Below are 21,878 nucleotides of genomic sequence, written 5' to 3' on the forward strand. Positions count from 1 at the left end.
ATTTGGAGTGTTTTTGCAAAGAATAGTGGGCAAATATTGCAAAGTCAAGATGTGCCATGCTGATAGACTCAAATCCAAAAAGACTGAGTGTTGTAATAAAATCAAAAAGGTGCTTCAACAAAGTATTAGTTTGAGGGTCTGTACACTTATGCAACCATATTTTAGTTTTACTTCCCTCCACCTAAAATATTTCAGTTTGTTGTTCAACCGAGTTGTACATTTTATTAGGTCACATTAAGGCTGGAGAAAGGTTCTGAAATTAGTTATCTGGGTCTCTTTTTTTTTTTTAAAACACAGAAAGCTAAAATTTTAACAGGGGTGTGTAGACTTTTTATATCAACATACATCAGTGCCTGCCCTCAAGGAGCTTATAGTCTAAAGTCCCTAACTCACATTCATACATATATTAGGGTCAATTTAGACAGGAGCCAATTAACCTACCAGCATGTCTATGGGGTGTGGGGGGGGAACCAGAGTACCTGCAGGAAATGCTCACACTAAGAACATGCAAATTTCAGGCAGGGAGTGCTGTGGTTTGGGATTCTAACCAATGACCCCCAAGTGCTGCTAGGCAGAAGAGCCAACCACTTAGCCACTGTGCTGGCCCAGTACCCTTTGCTTTTCTTGATGATCTTTTGGTGGCAACGAGGGGTGGGCATTCTTCTAGGACTGACTTGTGCTCGTCATGCAATGATGTCTGGAGTACAGAGAGCCCAGCCTGCATGATGATGAACCCCCTAAGAGGACTACAGGCTGACCTCACAGGAATAGGACAGTCCTTCTGCCCTGAAGAGGTCCCTCCAGTTGAAAGGTGATTTGCAGGCCAAATCTAAAGATAAGCTCCAGGCTCCTTCAGAAAATATTAAAAGTCAGCAGCTACAAATACTGTAGCTGCTGACTTAATAACCTGTCCACAAATCCAGCGGTGTCTTCACCCAAACCGATATTTCAATCAGCTCTCGGCTGCCGCTGCCATTTTTCTTGTAAGGGAAACCAGGCAGTGAAGCCTTGCGGTTTCACAGCTGGCTCCCTACTGCGCATGCCCGGCGGTGGGGGTGGACCGAACTTCCAAGTGAGTTTAGCCAGAACTGGTAGTGGGTACCTGTCAAAACCAGGTGCCAAATGTGGCAGCAGAGGGAGAGGGGTGGTGAACAAGCGGAGCCGCCCCTTTTGGGTGTTGCGCCACTTTAAATCCCTTTTTTTTTAAAGACAGAACAATAGAAGGTATAGCTCACCCCTTCCCGTTACTGTAAACACTTTTATAGTATTGATAAGAGTCTGCAGCTCCACATCTTTAAGGAGGCACAATATAGTCATGCTACAATACCATATTATCCCAGAAGTTAAAAACGAAAGACCAATGCACACGCACCACAATTTAGCTGGTTCAGCAGGAACAGGATGAAGTCTGTTTAACAGAAGCTGGTCCAAAGACTGGCTTCTGTCTAATGGTCATGCCAGAAAACAAGCATTTGATCTGTGCTTGCACATATTCTAATGGGGGTTAATGTAAGGGGGGATGTCAGTTATTTTTTCTTTTTCGGTCAACCCGCTGGTATGTATGGCTGGTAAGGTGCTTAACTCCTGATCTCCACAAAACATTGTATGGAAGATTTTCCAAGATAACTGGAACCACTTGAATTGTATTCTTGTGTGGTCCACTTGGATGAATTTTTTCCTCTCGTATAGAATTCCTAAATGCCAAAAAAAGAAATAAAATGCTTTCCATGGAACAGTTGAATTTTTGCATCAAGTTTAAAAAAAAAAAAAAAAAAAAAGGAGGAGAAGATACTTTGTCAAACTGACAGTGATCTGCTGCAATTTTGCAGAGTTAGTTGTAGCAGGAGTGGAATTTCCAGACCTGAACACAAACATAACATTTTTAGAACTAACAGACTTAAATAAGACTTACCTTACATATCTGGTATGTGATTTCTTCCCCAGCATCTTCATTAAAAATGTTATAGCTGTGACATACGGTGCCAAACGGCTTAAAGTTAACCTCTTTTTCCAATAACGTTATAAAGTCATCTGTACCACAGCAAAACCCTGGAGGGATGATTTCCCGAATTTTGTTTTCAACATCATCAGCCTAAGAAAAGAGAGTTAACCAGATTATAATAGAAATAAAAGAGAAGAGTCATCAGGTATTGAGACTAATGTTAAATTACAGAAAGAAAATCTATAAAATAAAAGAACCCAAGTTAAAGTGTATGTAAACCATAACAACAAATCTCTCTTATTTGCTCCGTTTTGGTCTGGTAAAGAAAATCTGTGGCCACAACATACACTTTCATTTTATAACATTAGCATTGTAATAGCAACACAAAAACAAGCAGTTTTGACAATCCAATAGAAATGTGAGTGCTGCCTGAATTCAAGGAAGTAAATGTGTGGGAATCTTCACAAAGTCGTTTTACAAACTTCAAGGTCATACATATTTAGAAGCCTAGAAATAGTTGAAATACAATGTGTAAATGAATATATGAGTTTTCATTTTCACCCTAGATATACCTAGAATAGAAATACCATAAAAAATGTGATTTCCAGAGTGATGTCCTAAGGTGACAGCCGATGCCCCATAGATACAATATGCCAAGTGAGCATTGTCAGCCAACAGGAAGTGTGTTACTGGCAGGATCGCTAGGTAGAAAATAAAAAGGGTGTGTGTGTGGGCCCGAGGGGGACATTATAAGAAAACATATGAAGCAGTTCCAGAAATCAGCTATGCTAGCCAACTCAAAATAAAAGTGCATAAAATCAGCTTGAGGTTGAATGCATGAAATCCAGTTGGGGGGGGGGGGGGTATTGCTTCCCCTGTTTATGGAGACAGACTAGGGACAGATAGGTCACATGAATAACAATAAAACTGTATTATAAACTACCGGTAGTTATTTTTTCCACTAAAAACACACAAGGAAAATACTTTATCTTTGTCTTGGCCTGTCTAAGTAGGCAAAAGAACTTGCCATTTAGCTATGTCAGCAAGAAAATATTTGCCCAGTTTGGTATGTAATAAATGGGAATATAAAGTATAAACCAACCCTTTAGCACCTTGTGCCTATAATGGGGGTAATATACATTATATAGGCAGATCGATTTTTAATTTGTGACTACAAATCATGATGGAATGCAGAAATCTGTGAAAGGAGGAGCGGGTATTTTGCTTGGAATTCTGCAAAAGGAATACTTAACATCCCAAAGAGATATCTTGCAGGATTACCCAAAGAGCCCCAAAACCCTATGAAGCTCAGTAATACAAATTTCCTTAAAGGGGTTGTAAACTGTCAAGGTTTTTCACCTTAATGCATTCTATGCATTAAGGTGAAAAACATTCTATAGTGCAGATGCCCCTCCCAGAGCCCTGCTTTTACTTACCTGAACACTAATCGTTTCATCGACTGGGACAAGCACAGCAGCTCCAGCCGCTGCCTCAGGGTTTTATTGGATAGATTAATAGCAGCGCAGCCATTGGCTCCCGCTGCTTTCAATCATATCAAGTGACACCGGGGGGGGGGGGCGGGGGAGTCCTGCTGTCAATCGATGCAGCAGCAGGACTCAGGAGCGCCCGCATGGGTGTGCCCTTGGAATGCGGGTCTCCGAGAGGGCACTCGATGTGGGGGGGAGCCAGGAGCGCCGCTGGGGGACCTCAGAAGGAGGAGGATCGGGGCCACTGTGTGCAAAACCCTTCCACAGAGGCAAGAATTAAAAAAAAAATTAAAAAAAATAAGTGTTTAAACAACCACCTTTACAACCCCTTTAAGTTAAGCAACATTTTGGCTTGCCTTTTCTTACCACACTATTGGTCTACAACTGTTTAACACCTTCAATGACCTTCACTGAGGCACAGGAGCAGAACAAGAACTGAACTAGTCAGTATCTATCTGCACACAGAGCTGTATAGGGTGACGCTATATAAGTTTAGAAAAATTGCACCGGTTTAGACAATTGTTTCTAAAGCTGTGCTCCACGGCCATGAGCTAACTTTATATATTTGTGCAATAGAAGTGAGGGGCGCTAAAATTTATATAATGGATAATGTGTCACAATACTATTCAAGTGATCTATATCAGACCATATATTCAAATATAAATCAGACGTGTACTCAAATATAAGTGAATAAAATACAGATGATGGTAATATATCTTTAAATGCAATAGTGCCCAGATGATGTGAAATAATACGTTTCCTGATGACGGTTTAACTGAAACGTGACGTCGAGACGGTATCCCGGCACGCACTTCCGGTCTCACTGGTTGATGGACAGCTAGCGGTGGAACACACGCTAGCAGACCAGGACGCGGCCACCTCTAATCTTCGTCTAATATCCCTACAAAACCCACAGCCTCAGTGCCGGGACAAGGGCACCAGCAACAGTAAGAGGCCATTTGGCACTTTTATTTTATTTTCATTTATTAAATGGTTTTACGCTATGGTGGCATCTCCTCATTTTTTTTGGTACACCATCTGCTGAAATTGCTGAAACTGGAACCCATGAGAGCCTGCTGATTTATATTACTACTAAGCCTCATTGACCACATTTTAATTAATCTGGTCAACATCATGTGGTAAGGAGCCATCCATTATTACTTTGGTGACCTATAGGTGAAGGCGGACCACTCCTTTCTCGCACTTTGTTTGAAGATCTACAAGCACTTTGCATTTGCACTTTCTCTGCAATCTGGGATTGCACCATTTGTATTTGCACTTGGACTTGATCCAATCTTGGAACGTTGCACTCATCGTGCGTTTTTTTTTTTTTGGACTTTTTATTTCACATCATCTGGGCACTATTGCATTTAAAGATATATTACCATCATCTGTATTTTATTCACTTATATTTGAGTACACGGTCTGATTATATTTGAATATATGGTCTGATATAGATCACTTGAATAGTATTGTGACACATTATCCATTATATTAATTTTAGCGCCCCTCACTTCTATTGCACAATTACATAAGTCAGTCATCTGATTTCTTTTGGGAGCAGCTTCACTCAGTCACTTGGTATATCAAGTTTACAATTAGTGTATATTAATTTGGCGCAAGTTTTCTATTTCTTTCATAACTTTATATATTATGCTTCAGAATGTTATTGATGGCAAGCGGATTGGGCTTTTGCACGCTACGACTTCCAACCACCCCAAACTAATCATTGACGCCAGAAGAGAATACTTTGTTTTTTTCCCTCACTCTCAGTAGCCAAAGTGTCATTCTAAAGAGGATTGAAGTTCCTGGCTAATCATACATGACACATTGGGGGATATTTACTAAAACTGGTGCACACAGAATGTGGTGCAGCTGTGCATAGAAACCAATCAGCTTCAAGGTTTTATTGTCAAAACTTATTTGAACAAGCTGAAATTAGAAGCCGATTGGTTACTATGCATAGCTGCACCAGATTCTGTGTGTTCCATGAGCTATGAGTGGGTATTGACATTTGGAAAGATGGGGTGGTTGGTAATGGTTCTGACAAGCGAAGATTGGGACTGAGCACTGACAAGAAAAAAATAAGAGCCCAGAAGGAACAATTTAAGAACGTAAAACACAAAAAAAAGGCAATGCAGATACGAGTATATAAAAGCCTTACAATACAAAAGTAAAAATATAGTGAGGAGCCATATAAAATCAGCAACATGGGTTGGCAAAGTAATGGCACCTGGCCTTAGGTGATCAATTTCAAGTTAAGCTGTTTTTTAAGGCAAATGTGGTTCACTAGATCCTTGTCTTAATTTAAAGTGGCCAAAAGACTATAAAACATTGGTCTTAGACCAATGACCAGTTTACATTAATTAAAATCTATCACTGTTTCAGGATATCTTGTAATGAGTGTTTTTCCAGTAGTACACATTCAGAAAATGTATATTCTCTTTTTCTGATACAAGTAAACTATGTTTTCACATACACACACAAAAAAAAAAAAAAAAAAAAAAAAAGATTTAAGAAAATTTGTAGTGCAGATAAAGTCTCACCCTCTTCAAGGAAAGACAGGTGCAATTCTGCTTTGGTGACAAAAGGAAACGTGAACGTACATAACAGAGCTAGGATTAACAGGGTCGAGGGGGCAAAATTAAATAAAGAACTCCCAAAAAGGTTGTCTAGAAGAGATTTAAATAATAAAAAAAAAATAACAAAAATGTGTTTAAAGAAAACTGAAGTGTAAGTCAAGATCCTCAATTTGGGATTACAAGGCATTACAAGTTCTGAACATGGCTGATTTTATGCAGATTTCCAACAATAAAAGAGGAAATCCTCTCAGACAAACCGTAATCAGAGATTATACGTAAGCTTGTTAAACAAGCGCTGTCTCCCTGTAGACTGTCAGCTGAGCAGACTCCATGTTTCTTTTCAAATCCCCCTAAGACCACTTGAATGAATACATTTACTACTTATGAATGTTTGATGAACTTACACAATAACATATTACAGCTTCTCACCAGGCAATAAAACTTAATGAATTGGTCTCAACGTAACAAAAAACGTGCCCCCTCAGTGCAGTCCCTAAAAGCCTAGCAGTGCATGGGACAAAATGAGCTTGCACTCCTATTCATGGACTTTGTGTTCTCACTGTGTAGGGGAGGGCGCTTAAACAATGAAGGCAGGTTTTTACTCAATGGAGTCTACAGCGTGTTCATCTGAAATGTTTGTATTGTATCTATTTCCACAAGGGCGGACACAAGAACACTCTGTGTTCACTTACCAAGGGACCCTTTTCACACCGTTTACATGCATGATGAGTATTAGTTGAAAACCCACACTCTTGCTGCTTCCCATTCAGACAGGGAAATTAAGATGCTTAGTATAAAATACGCTACAAAAGGCTAATGCAACATGCCACTAATTCCAGTCCTTTCAACTATTATTCCTTCTAGTTAAAGCAATGCACCTGCAGTTGAATAGCACTTACATCGGCATTCACTTACCCCTGTAAGTTACTGACTGAGAAAGGACTGACACACTTTATGCCAACTCTGGCCATTTTATTATCACAGAACAAGGAACAATGACAGGCTCACCGATGACCCCGTACTTTTTATTTTTGTGAACATTTCAAAGACTATTAGTTGCTTTCTTTATTTTTATAACCTACAGGATGGACTGATATGATATCATACAAGCTACTTGTTTCATTGTCAGTTTTTCAAACAATATTGCACCTTTAAAGGGCTGCTCTTTCAGTACTGAGAGGCCTTACCTTGTAAAGAGCTTCTCAAACTTGTTCTGTACATTTTAATGCAGAATGTTAAACTTATTACAGAAATTTAAATATTCTGTTGTGCTATACTCCAATGCCAGCTTGGCATCCATGCTATTTGAAAGCCCAGATGCCAAATGCCCAGTAAGCAACTTTAAAGAGTCAATAAACACATGTTCCAGTTAACCAAAAAAGACTTAAAAGGGTTAGAAGCAAAATTTAATTTTTATTTCAAGCTAATGGACTACCTGGAAACATAAGTAGTGAGCACAGGACCTTTAGATAAATTGTGTGTAAAGGCAATGTTTATTTATTTTTTAAACAGTGGGGAAGAGTAAGATACCTTCAAGTATTTTGTTGCTGTCTGTGTTCCCACTTGAGAGGTTTAACTCTCTATTTGTACTGGTGACCACTGTGTCAGAGTGAGGAGAGATCAAACATTTTCAAGCTGAAGTCTTCCAATGGGGGCACACCTGTTTGGGTGTCAACCGTAAAGAAGGGGACTTCTCCTCACTTTGGGGAAATGTGCTCAATACTTTCTGCCGTGTTCTTTAGACAGAAGCGGAGAAGTGCATTACATAATACTTTAATTTGACAGGACTTACATGCAATATCTAAGCTATGACCGCAGCTGCTTCACTACCTGAGCTATTTTTTCAGTTTTTGCACACATTGAAATGCACATTCATTATGCTTTAAAAGCCTTTACAGGTTATTAGTTTAATTACGAATGAAGGCCCTAGAATTACTGCTCTCACTCCAATGTTTGCAGCGATAGCTCACGCGATACAAAATAGTTGCTTTTAAAGAGTGCACCCGCTGCATGCGTTTCTTCTCTCCTATGTGCATGTACGTTGGTGGGGAACTTTAAAACTTTTTTTTTATTATGCTTTATTATTACCTGCTAGCACCTGCGTTTAGCCCCTTCGCCCAGCCCAGCCAAGTGCAGTATCGATCGATCACTGTCACAAAACACAAAAACACATAACTGCATCGTTCGTAGAGTCAGGTCTGATCTCTGCGATCGCTAACAGTTTTTTGGTAGCGTTTGACTCAGTCGGTGACAGGTCAGGTGCTTTTTTACCTGTGAATCTCACTACTGTACCCCTAAATTTAGACCCCAAAATGGCAAATCGAAGGTACAGTAGTGAATAGGCCTACAGGTTTCTGAGCATGACAGAGTAAGGAGGAGGAGGTCACGCATCTGTCATTCTGTCTCAGAATACGACAGATGCGGCTCCCTGACAGATAGCTCCAACGACGGAGTTGTGGTCCCTGTCAAGGTCAGGCGTACCAGACCCCGATCTTCTGCTGTCGCTGAGGTGCAAGAACCGCAGGGCTCTCGTATGGAGCAGAGAAGTACTAGCGCCGCTATTCCTTCTGGTGAACTGGCAAGCACCAGCGGCCTAGTACATCCTGGTCGTACATCCAGCACTGCAGTATCACATGGTGATGTGGCGAGTCCCATAAAATCAGTTCAAGCTGGCGAGGTGGCAAGCACAAGTAGTGTCCCGCTGCCACCAAGAAGAAGACAAGACCGTTGTGCCCATAGTGCCCTTCCTACTGCATTCGCCAATCCTGATTGGGTACCCACCACTTCTGCAGCACCCGTACTTCCCCCATTCACTGGCCAACCCGGAATTCAGGTGGAAACAGTTGATTTTTATTCGCTGCTTTTCACCGAAGATCTCTCTAGATCTATTGTGGACCAAAGCAATTTGTATGCTGGTCAATACATCACCGCTAATCCCCAGCTGTCCCTTGCCATAGACTGGAAACCAATTACGGTTTCCGAATTTAAAACCTTCCTGGGCCTATCCCTCCTGATGGGCATTACTAAAAAGAGTGAGCCCAATTCACTATATGCCCATTTTCTCTGCCTCCATGGCCAGGACACGATACGAGCAGATCTTGCGGTTCATGCATTTCAGTGACAATGAACTCTGTCGTCCTCGAGGAGACTCTGGATTCGATCGGCTCTACAAAATTCGGCCCCTCGTAAACCACTTCAACAAACGTTTTGCAGCCTTGTATAATCCCCATCAAGTTGTCTGCGTTGACGAGTCCCTGATTAAGTTTTCTGGCCGCTTGTCTTTCAAGCAGTACCTTCCCAGTAAGCGTGCCAGATACGGGGTCAAGATGTATAAGCTCTGTGACAGGGCAACAGGCTATACACATCTAGCTTTATGGTTTACGAGGGAAAAGATAGCCACATAGAGCCGGAGAACTGCCCAGATTACATAGGGAGCGCTGGTAAGATAGTGTGGGAATTGGTGTCACCCTTATTCGGAAAGGGGTACCACTTGTACGTGGACAATTATTACACAAGCCACTTTTTAGTCACCTTTTTGATTATGGAATTGGCGCATGTGGCACCGTGCGACCTAATCGCCGGGGCTTCCCCCAACGGCTTGTAGAATCCCGTCTTAGTCGGGGGAGAGAGCCTGCTTACAGTGTAATAATTTGTTAGCAGTGAAGTGGAAGGATTCACGGAATGTTTTTGTTCTGTCCTAACTTCACGCAGACACGGCAGTCCAAATTCCTACGGCGACTGGTGTTGTGGAGAAACCCCTGAATCCACGAGTACAACCTTAACATGGGAGCGGTGGACCTCAATGACCCGTAAGGCCAGACGCTGGTACAAAAAAGTGTCTGTTTGTTTCAATTGGCTTTGCTGAACGCTCATGTGCTATACAGAGCTTCAGGACGGACTGGATGCTTCCTAAAATTCCAGGAAGAGATCGTCGCAGCCCTTCTGTTTCTAGACGGTGCTGTGCCCCACCTTCCCAACGCAAATGCAGTGAGCCGGCTGTATGAGAGGCATTTTCCTTTTGTCCTCCCTGGTACCCCTACCCAAAGAACCCCCCAAAGAATATGTTGTGTCTGCAGCAAACGCGGATTTAGGCGTGACACCCGCTTTTTATTGTGCCTCCTGTCCTGACCAACCTGGTGCCTGCATTGGTGAATGTTTCAAACGCTACCACACACTAGTTGAGTTTTAGCGTAGGGTAAAGCACCACACAGTCCTAGGCACACTAACACAGGGTGTCGGAAGATGTGATGGCCATCACATTTTGAGAGACCATAATCTGCAACATCCAGTTTACAGTTTTTATAAAAGTGAAAAAAGCTATTTTTAAAAAAATATATATATAAAATAAAAAATCCAAAAATAGTTGTGGTTGTATTTTTTTTTCCTCTCTCTTTATTGTTCTCTCTTATGTTCACTCTCTACTGTTCTATATCTATTGTTCTCTCTATTTTTACTATGTTTTATTGTATTTGCTTTGCAGGTATGGTATGTTATACTGTAATGTTTGTTTTATTGTCAACCATCATTTGCTTAGCAGGTACGCCATTCAGTTGCAGCGCGGATTTATTTAGCGTGACAGCAACAGCGTTTGCTCCCACGATATATAAAGCCAAGACTCCAACACTGTAGGAGGCGATTTCACCACCACAGTTAAAAAAAAGAGCATATAAGCCGAAGCATGGGGGCATTAGGGGCGGAGGAGCGATTTTGCTCCTAATGCCGCGTACATTTGGTCAAAATTCCGACGGAAGCTTGCCCGTGGAAAAGTCTGCCCGCGTGTATGCGCCATAACTTTTTATGCCGCGTACATACGGTCGAAATTCCGACAGGGGCTTGCCAGTGGAAAAGTTCGACCATGTGTTAGCGGCATAACTTTTTTGCGGGAGGATGCCCCCCATGCTTCGGCATATATAAATGGTGCATGTATGCCCATCATTAGAAGTGGGTGGATGAAGGGAGGTATTCTAATGGTGGGCATACCCACCAATCAATCTCTTTTTTTCCATTCAGCCAACAGGCTGCATGAAAAAAAAAAAAAAAAAAAAAAAGATTACAATACATGTCCAACAAGAACCATCAACGTATGGTATGTTACTGGACTTTGAATGGTTATGCCAGAATGATGCCTGCAGGTTTAGGCATCATCTTGGTATCATTCTTTTCAGCCAGCGGCCGGCTTTCATGTAAAAGCAATCCTAGCGGCTAATTAGCCTCTAGACTGCTTTTACAAGCAGTGGGAGGGAATGTCCCCCCCGGATATAAAGAGCGCCATCGGGAAAGTGGGAAAACATTTTATCACACCGATCTTGGTGTGGTCAGATGCTTTGAGGGCAGAGGCGAGATCTAGGGTCTAATAGCCACAATTTTTTCAAAAAAGGAGTACCCGTCACTAACTATTGCTATCATAGGGATATGTACATGCCCTAGATAACAATAAAAATTATATAAAAAAATAAAAAAAATAAAAAAAACACACCCCTGTCCCCCCTGGGGTCATGGGCAAAGGCAAACGCAAGCGTCAGTCTGGCGTCATATGTAAACAGTAATTGTACCATGCATGTGAGGTATCACCGCAAAGGTCAGATCGAGGGCAGTAATTTTAGCAGTAGACCTACTCTGTAAATCTAAGGTGGTAACCTGTAGAGGCTTTTAAAAACGTGGTTTGTCGCCACTGTGCAATTTTAAAGCATGTTGTGTTTGGTATCTATGTACTCGGCCTAAGATCATCTTTTTTAGTTCATCAAACATTTGAGCAATATAGTGTGTTTTAGTGCATTAAAAAAAAAAATAATGTATTTTTGCCATAAAAAATGCATTTGAAAAATCGCTGCACAAATACTGCGTGGGAAAAAAAATGCAACAACCACCATTTTAATCTGTAGGGCCTTTGCTTTAAAATAATATATAATGTTTGGGGGTTCAACGCAATTTTCTTGCAAAAAAAAAAAAATGTCTTCATGTAAACAAAAAAGTGTCAAAAAGGGCTTTTTCTTCAAGTGGTTAGAAGAGTGGGTGATGTGAGATATAAGCTTCTAAATGTTGTGCATAAAATGCCAGGACAATTCAAAACCCCCCCAAATGACCCCATTTTGCAAAGTAGACACCCCAAGCTATTTGCTGAGAGGCATGTCGAGTCCATGGAATATTTTATATTTTGACACAAGTTGCGGGAAAGAGATTTTTTTTTTGCTGCACAAAGCTGTCACTAAATGATATATTGCTCAAACATGCCATGGGCATATGTGGAATTACACCCCAAAATACATTCTGTTGCTTCTCCTGAGTACGGGGATACCACATGTGTGGGACTTTTTGGGAGCCTAGCCGCATACGGAACCCCAAAAACCAAGCACCGCCTTCAGGCTTTCTAAGGGTGTAAATTTTTGATTTCACTCCTCACTGCCTATCACAGTTTCGGAGGCCATGGAATGCCCAGATGGCACAAACCCCCCCCCCCCAAATGACCCCATTTTGGAAATTGGGCACCCCAACCTATTTGCGGAGAGGTATTGTGAGTATTTTGCAGATCTTGCTTTTTGTCACAAAGATTTGAAAATTGAAAAAATAAAAAACTTCTTTCATTTTCAAAAATAAATGAGCGCTGTAAAATACTCACCATACCTCTCAGCAAAGAGCTTGGGGTGTCTACTTTCCAAAATGGGGTCATTTGGGGGGGGGGTTGTGCCATCTGGGCATTCCATGGCCTCCGAAACTGTGATAGGCAGTGAGGAGTGAAATCAACATTTTTTACCCTTAGAAATGCTGAAGGTGGTGATTGGTTTTCGGGGTCCCGTATGCGGCTAGGCTCCCAAAAAGTCCCACACATGTGGTATCCCCGTACTCAGGAGAAGCAACAGAATGTATTTTGGGGTGTAATTCCACATATGCCCATGGCATGTTTAAGCAATATATTATTTAGTGACAACTTTGTGCAAAAAAAAAAAAAAAGAAGAAAGTTTGTCATATTCCAGCAACTTGTGGTAAAATATAAAATATTCCATGGACTCAACATGCCTCTCTGCAAATAGCTTGGGGTGTCTACTTTCCAAAATGGGGTCATTTGGGGGGGGGTTTTATACTGCCCTGCCATTTTAGCACCTCAAGAAATTAGATAGGCAGTCATAAATTAAAAGCTTTGTAAATTCCAGAAAATGTACCCTAGTTTGTAGACGCTAACTTTTGCGCAAACCAATAAATATACGCTTGTTGACATTTTTTTTTTACGAAAGACATGTAGCTGAATACATTTTGGCCTAAATGTATGACTAAAATTGAGTTTGTTTGATTTTTCTTATAACAAAAAGTAGAAAATATTTATTTTTTCAACGTTTTCTGGCTTTTTCCGTTTATAGCGCAAAAAAACAAAACAAAAAAAAAAAAAAAAATCGCAGAGGCAATCAAATACCATCAAAAGAAAAAAGCATCACTGGAGGTTTTTCTCCCTAAATGCATAGAATGCATTAAGGTGTAAAACCTCAAGGGTTTACAAGTCCCTTTAACTTTAATGTTTTTTTTTTTACTCAAATTTTTCAGTAATATTATGAAACATAAAAAATTGGAACCAACATTGTATTCTCTAGGGTGTCTTAGGGCTACATAGGAGAAGGGGTTTTGTCTTTAAAAATAAAGCCGTGTTAGGAATAAAAAAAAAAAAAAAATTATTTATATATATATATATATATATATATATATATATATATATATATATATATATATATATATATATATATATATATATATATATATATATATATTAGTATTTGCTGGCATATAAGACTACCTTTTACACTTAAAAAAACTGTCCAAAAAGCAGGGGTCGTCTTATACGCCGGGTCAGCTGCTCGGATGCCTGCTGGATGTGCAGTAATACTGTATATAGCTTCGGCTACATACAGTTTATACCGCTTAGCCAATCCCGGTTAGCGATGTATTCAAATGAATACAGAGCCTGCTCGGATTGGGGTAACAACCTCTGCCAGTCCGAGTGCCTACATACAGTAGCCTGCTCGGATTGGTTTTCTGAGTCTGAAAGGCGTGGGCTGATGTTACAGCCTCTGCCAATCCAAGCAGCCTATGTATTCATTAATAGAATACATCGCTCGCCGTGATTGGCTCCAACTCCAGCAAGACGGAAGAAGAATATGGCTCCAGAAGAAAGAAATATGAAGCATCGGAATGGGGGTCATCTTATACGGTAAGTACAGGCAAAAAAATCGTAAAAAACTGTAAAATTAGGGGGTCGTCTTATACGCCTGGTCGCCTTATACGCCGGCAAATTATAATAAATATATATATATATATATATATATATATATATATATATATATATATATATATATATATATATATATATATATATATGGTTTTGAGATTCGGTGCAAAATTTGTCAAGCCCCGCACAATACGGTAACGCACATGCACTGTAATGAGTCACTGGTGCATGACCTGGAACAAGTATGAACTGGGAGAGTCACAAAAGGCATGTTCTGAATAATTGATCCAAGTCAGCAACTCAAAATTTAAAGCAACATTTTATATATATATATATATATATATATATATATATATATATATATATATATATATATATATATATATACACACATATACAGATTCCTCTTTAATAATTACTTAAAATATGTTAAAATATGTTCTCCCTAGACAAGCACCCTACTTTAACACCTTTAGCATACAAGCTGTAAGAACGTACACTTGTGGTAATAGATGTGTAGATGAGAAAAATAAAAAAAAAGATCCTCTGTGCTCAATTTCTTTTATATAGAGTGAAGGAAAACATTAAGGCTGAATAGCAAACAGAGCATACTTAAGCTTGAGCAAACAAAATTACTACATTAGACTAAAATTGCTTTAAAGAAACGACTAAGGCAATATCTGCTAATAAATACGTTTTAACATTCATTATAACACAGCAGGTCTAATGCTAATTGTAGGTTTTATATAGGGAAGGGAATTTAGTATCTCTAGGATCCAGGCTCAAAAGATACAGTAACCTGGTGGTCTACATTTTTACCTTAAGTTGGTCATAAATGGATGGAAATTCGGCTGCTGCAGCAGGGAACACCCAAATTCTTTCATGTATGGCCATTCTTGCTCAACAGAAGTCGATCTATCGACTTCTGTCGAATAGGAATATAGGATCAGCAGCTGCAGCCGCTGTGTATTCTGGCAGTAGAATAGTACCGCCGTCGGAATACAATGGCACAGCAGGGAGGATTCCTCCATTCGTCTCACTTGTGCGAATGGGGGAATCCATTTCTTTGTTTTTAACCAGCCCCCTGGCTGATCCAAAAATAAATAAAAAACTCCATGTTTAAGGAGTTGATTTATCACATGTTTTTTATGTTTACAGAAGCATAGTATTTACTGTATGTATATAAAAAGGGAGTGCAGCACTTTATTTGCATTTATCACAAAATAACTGTTATCCACTTACATAGAGTGAGTGAGTAACTTGTATAGCAAAACAAATGCGAACTTAATCGCCTCAAGGCGCTTTCCGTCCAGAGTCGTGCCGGTCCTTCAGAAGAGGTGGGTCTTTAGTTTTTTCCTAAAGGCCTGATGGTTTTCCTCCAAGCGGATGGTAGTGGTTAAAGTATTCCAGAGCCGTGGTCCTTGTACCGAAAATCTACATTCTCCCTTCGATTTGTAGCGGGATTTAGGAATTTGGAGAAGGTTTTGGTTGGTTGACCGGAGAACGCGCTTGGTGACGTAGGGTTTTATTTTCTCGCTTAAGTATTGGGGAGCGTTCCCCTGTATACATTTGTGGGTGAGGCAGAGTGTCACTCGGTCCTGTACGGGCAGCCAGTGGAGGGACCTCAAGACCGGGGAGACTGATTCCCACGGCTTTTTACCTGTTACCAGTCTGGCTGCCGTGTTCTGGACGACTTGTAGACGTGAAATCTGGTATTTTGGTAGTCCTAAATAGAGGGAATTTGCGTAGTCGAGTGGCGAGTTGATGATCGTTCCAACCACTACTGCCGTGTCCTCTTCCGGGATTGAAGGGGATGAGTCTACGTAGCATGCGGAGCAGATGATGAGAACCGCTGACGACTGATCCTATTTGTGCATCCATCGTCATGTCTGAGTCAAAGATGACTCCGAGACTTTTGGCTTTATTGCTTGGCGCAATGGTTTGTCCGAGGATGGTGGGTGGTGTCCCTGTGGTCCTAGAAATGGATTTCCTATTTGCGTGAAGGGTGAGTAGTTCTGTTTTGGATCCGTTAAGTTTGAGGGAGCTTTCAGTCATCCAATTGTCGATCAGTGTGAGGCACTTTTCAAGTTCATGAAATTGGTCTTTTTTGTTGGTGATTCGAAGGTAAAGCTGAGTGTCGTCCGCATAGGTGTGGTAGCGCAGGTCCTGTTTGCTGATGATTTTGAGGAGCGGGCGGATGTAGATGTTGAAGAGTACAGGTGAGAGGGGCGATCCTTGTGGGACTCCGCATGTAATGGTCCGTGTTTCTGATGTAAAACCTTTCACGGTCTGAGTGCGATTTTCTAGGAAAGATAGGCGGGTACGAGTCTCCAAGGAGTAGGACCAACACAGTAGTAGTATATAAAGCACAGGATCTTTGCAGTTTTTGACCTGCTTTCAACCACAGCGCAGAAATGTATTAGCACAAGTCTTCCACATATGGCTAACTCGGTAAGTCCACTACCGACACAGAGGATCTATGAAAACATGTCCAGGCACAGCAGTATCAGGGAAAAACATTAATCTGGATGCAAGTCGGTATGTGACCAGCATTGTTTGCTGCTCAGTGTCCACACTGCTCCTTTCTTCACCATCTTCCTCTGTCCCTTTCTTGTAATCTCTCTCTGTATTTATACATGACGTTTCGGCTCCAGACACCTACACTCAACAAGGAGCCTATACTTACTCATTGCCAATACTGATCCAAACACTGCGTTTTCCTCCCAGAGGCTTTAGGAAACCTATAGCTACTCCTGTACTAAGTAATTGAGTCTATGGAAAAAATAAACGCATCTAATGTAGATAAATCTGCAGCCAAGCCAACTTTTGATGTGTAAATTGTTACTTTCCTTTATTATTTTTTGATAGCAACTATAAAAACCTTCAATAGAGACTCACTGAAAAAGAAACATACTACAGTTAAGGCCATTTGTTTTTTCTATATTTTTATGTGTAATTAAAAATGACACCATCGCCTTTGGCCACAACAGACTGAGTGTGGACTTGGGATCCACTTTTGCTGGCTCCATATTTGCTGCACCCTTATCTACACCATGACAAACTATGGTAATTCCTGTATCAAGTTTAGGACCTTAGGGTTGGGTTACAATGTGGAAAGGATGAAAATACATGTGTGTGTGAAAACTCCTGTGAAAAAGGATTTTTCAATTAGGCACGAGGATGAGATGATGGATGTAGAAAACAAGTGCAGTGAAACAGACACTGAGGGGACAGACATCGGGGCAAAGATCACATTGCTAAACATCTGCAGTTATACTCATGTTACTACTTTATTTTGGAGGGAGTAAACATATTCCATGCGGGCGCATTCATGAGGTACAAATAGATTTGTGATTATTACAATGTCTAGCCTCTAGGCATATTCATCAATAGCTGAAGGCACCACCAATTTCAACAACTGAATAATGACAAATATATTTTGCCTGGAGGGTATTACAAACAAAGGCTGTTGAAAATATTAATTATGAACAAAAAAACGTTTCTTTCAAGTGTTGAAGGAAGTACGAGTGCTGTCATTGCTGGCCTCCTGAACAAAATGCTAATGTTCTGGCTGTGTCTGATGTGTCTCATTGGTCAGTGTGGACACGGGGCCGGCGCAGACCAACGCTCGTTCAGACCAGTCCGTTTACTGCATTTTTCAGATGCCTGGACCACTACACTAAGTGAGCAGCAGAAGATAATCAAGGAAGGAGAGAAGTGCAGTGGGGACCTGGTGTGTGGGAAGGTGTAGCGTGTTAATACATCTTTTCTTTTTCTTTTCTGTAAATAGGTGAACTAACCAACCGTTTAAACAATTTGGAATCACAGAACAGAACATGTATGCTTTGAATGAATGTCAAAAGAGTGTCAAACTCTCTTACTAGATTTGGTCAAAGTCAGTGATTCAGATTTTTTTTTTTTTAGGAAAAAGGGAAGAAGAATTGTTCCGCATTGGCAGTCTCAATTAATGTGTCTTGACAGCATTGATTTACATACAAGTACAGCCAGGCTAAGGCTGGATTCACACCTATGCAATGTTTGGTGCTTTTTGCAGATTTGCACTACAGATTGTGTTGCATAGGAAACCAAGTCTGCAAAATGCACTAAAACTGCATAGGTGTGAATCCAGCCTTAGATCTGTGGCCTGGCCAGATTAGGCATTCCAGATAGAAAATTAAAGGTTTTGTCAAAAGTCCTCTCTTCTAAAAATGCTGATGCCACTAAATATGTCAAAAATAAAAGTGCAGCGCAAATGTGAAGTCAATGTGTAGAAAAAACTGATGACACCCCGTGATACAGCAAATCTTCAAAACAAAAGTGACAGTTCCTCCACCAACAAAAGAAATGCTTCCTTACCAGATGAGATGGACCATTTGCATAACAAGTGGTCAGATCAGCTTGTTCCCACCATGGGAAAGGGAATGGAAAAGGAATCCAACAGCGTATCGGATCATGCAGGTCAAAAATAAAAAGGGAATGATCTCAGTGCAGACTGATTTTATTCCAAAATTAAAATATTTAAAAGTAGACAGATGTCCCAGCAGAGCCAAGTCCAGTACACAGGGAATCAGTCAAACAAAGGCTGTCTAGTATGTAAAAAGCGGATCACAGCTGGGAACAGCGATGGAAAGGACCCGGGTGACGTCACGGCAAGACGCTCCTTAATCTGACCACTTGTTATGTAAATGGTCCATCTCATCTGGTAAGGAAGCATTTCTCTTGTTGGTGGAGGAACTGTCACTTTCGTTTGAAGATTTGCTGTATCACGGGGTGTCATCAGTTTTTTCTACTCATGGACTTCACATTTGCGCTGCACTTTTATTTTTGACATGTTTTTCTGAGGTTGTTTGTGATTGCCTCTTTCTTGGTGTTCAGCTTGCAACATTTTGTTTTTATTATTTGTGCGCTGATTGCTTCTTTATTTATTGATGCCACTAAATAGTAAGGCTCTAAAGCAGCCGTCATTAAATGGTGGCCCGCTTCTGCCCAGACCACCAGTGTAGTACCAGTCATTGGTTTGCTGGGACTGCAGGTTTCCCAGCAACCAATGACGTTGCGCGTGAGCATCCCGCCTCCTGCTCCTCACCGCGGCTCTCTCTCCTGGCCGGGTGCGACGTCACGCTCCACCCCCCTGCTGCTCATGGCTGCCTTCTCCTGGCTCTCATGCAAGGTATATATCGCAGCCTCCGTCCCTCTGCAGCTCATCCAACGCAATTTCTCCTGTCCTCAAGGTATGTGGGGCACAATCTGTTAAGGGGCCCAATCTGTTAAGGGGCCCTCCCCATGGGGACAAGCGACGTAAAGGGGCCCTCCCCATGGGGACAAGCGACGTAAAGGGGCCCACCAGATGTAAGGGAGCTTTCTGATGAAGAAACCTGTATGCCCAGAATTCACTCCCAGTGCTGAACAGAAAGAGAAAATCTAACATGATGTGCACATTCTAAAGAATATATAAAGCTGAAGAGAGCAGATATACTCCATATTCCTATGTAAAACTTATGTAGGGAGATTTGTTTCATCTCTGTGTATCATTCGAGGCTGTTCACTTCACTGGGTATATGTGAGGGTTTACAACCACTTTAAAAGTATAGTGCAAAACACAGAAACTGTGTGTCAGAATAGAACAGTGTATATTCCTAGATAAAAAACATATCAGTCAGTGGGCACCGTAACAGATATTCAATTCCTGCAACTATTTTTTTTTTAAGGGAACACAAGCCAATGTTCACATTCCTGTTGCCTAACCTTCATGCCATTGGTACTTTTCATGCAGCACTCAGGGCTCTTGCATCAATCCGTCTCATCAATGACTGTCCTCTGAAGCATATCCCCATCTTCTCTAGCACGGCGGCAGCCCCGCGACCCTCTCCTCTAGCATGGTGGCAGCCACCTACCCATTTCTCCTCTAGCACGTCAGCAGCCACCTACCCTCTCTCCTCTAGCACGTCCGCAGGCTCTGACCAATTCTTCTAGGTAAACGTCATAAAATTATTTTACGCAGATCATATTGAATGAAGAGTGATAAGAACAGTAAAGGGACTTACCTGAACACCATCAAATTTGTCATCAACCTTAGCGCTATAATGTACGCGGAACATGGGGGAGAGGTTTCCTGCACTGTGGTACAGCAAGATCTGCAAACCCTTGTATCCAAAAGCTACTTCACTGAGAAGACAAACAGAACACGTTATTAGCAAAACGTATGATAACGTATGCATTTAAAGTAAAAAAAAAAAAAAAAGCTAGAGTCCTAGGTGGCATCCTATACAAGATAGTGCCTATTTATCCGAGCATTAATTTTTGCTGCTATGGATCGCGGGGGAAACTTTCTGTTTCTCAATTCTTGTGTATTCTGCAAACTTTTGTCAGCGTGTTTTCAGCACAGAATGAATCCCCAGCAGACTGTTCCCCATGAACGCATACTGTAAGTGCAGTGGCTTGGATGTGAAGTACCACCCATCCTGCCACTGCATATATACATAAGTCTATTGGAAACAGGTTAAAGAGTAACTCCACTTTTGTTGAGGGGGAAAAAAAAAAAAAAAAAAAAAAAACATTCCCCTCTGGGTGATCTATAAACATTGCAGAGATCTTAAAACTTCTTTGCAGATATCTACCTAGAAATAGCCGTTTGTGCCCATGTGCAAAGTCAATCTGTATGGGAGTGGTTCTATAATTATACGGTCAGTTGCTGCACCTGCAGGGCTCAAAATGAGGAAAGTTTCATGGTCTGCTTCCTTTTAGATAGGATTCCCCTTTAAGAATATCTCACCAAAAATTGCAGGCGATGCTCAAAATCTGATTTATATCTTAGTGCAGACTTCTGGGAAAATCAGTAAGCCAATCACACAAGCAGGAAAATAAAAATGTTGGTGGGCATTCTGTACCCCATCTGTGTACAGAATGATTCCAGGTAGCCATAATTTATTGTATGTCACAGAAAATGACAGCGCTGCAGATTGAAAAGGGAAGGTAATTTTTAATAATATTAATTTACAACATGACTTGTATCGCAATTGTATACCAGATATCTATTTTTATATTTTAGTTACCCTTTTAGGTTTAAAGCCTTTTCCTATTAGAGCCTGTCACTTTTTGTTACATGCAGAAATACAAATCTGACAAATTTTAGTTAATACTTTGTTTAATGTAATTTTTGCTTGAAAAATCTTATATTATACATGTGTTACTTACTCATCTCCAAATAGCTGATGACTGAACTCTGGATTAAAGGTTGTGCTATCATCATCAATATCCTCAGGAAAACGCACTAAAATAAAATGGGAAAATATATGAATACATTTTACTCTGAGATTAAAGTCAAGTTTAGCATAAAAAAAAAAATCAGCACATATAACAGTACTATACGTGTGATGTGTCCCTTGTGCTGCTGTCTCCTTGTTTAGGAGAAATCTTTTTCCTCTGATCACCCCTACTCTCACCGTAATCTTCCAGTGAGGCAGGCATTAAAAGAGGTGAAAGAGCAGCAGGAGGGGCTCATCAAGAGTGCCAACTATGCCCGCCCTTTCCACCTACTTCTTCCATTCATCGAAAATGTACAATTTCATCTATGAGTAAAACACGATCTATGAATTTGGGGGGGGGGTAATCTTTAATTTGCCCACATTTACATGTCCTCCATTTATACATCACTT

The 21,878-nt window shown here is 40.8% G+C and overlaps 1 protein-coding gene across 3 annotated transcripts in view; it reads right to left on the reverse strand.

Annotated features, from left to right (window-relative positions):
* The window catches only part of HAT1 (histone acetyltransferase 1), a 75,466-nt gene that overhangs the window by 35,689 nt on the left and 17,899 nt on the right, over positions 1–21,878 (reverse strand). For all 3 annotated transcript variants that reach the window (XM_040357755.1, XM_040357754.1, XM_040357753.1), the window contains exons 3-5: positions 21,418–21,493; positions 20,268–20,388; positions 1,913–2,092 (exon numbers count right to left, since the gene is read on the reverse strand). In XM_040357755.1, coding sequence (XP_040213689.1) covers positions 1,913–2,092; positions 20,268–20,388; positions 21,418–21,493 — 377 coding nt within the window. The remainder of the gene's footprint in view (positions 1–1,912; positions 2,093–20,267; positions 20,389–21,417; positions 21,494–21,878) is intronic.

The sequence above is a fragment of the Rana temporaria genome, chromosome 6 (assembly GCF_905171775.1).
Source record: "Rana temporaria chromosome 6, aRanTem1.1, whole genome shotgun sequence".
NCBI classification, from domain to species: domain Eukaryota; kingdom Metazoa; phylum Chordata; class Amphibia; order Anura; family Ranidae; genus Rana; species Rana temporaria.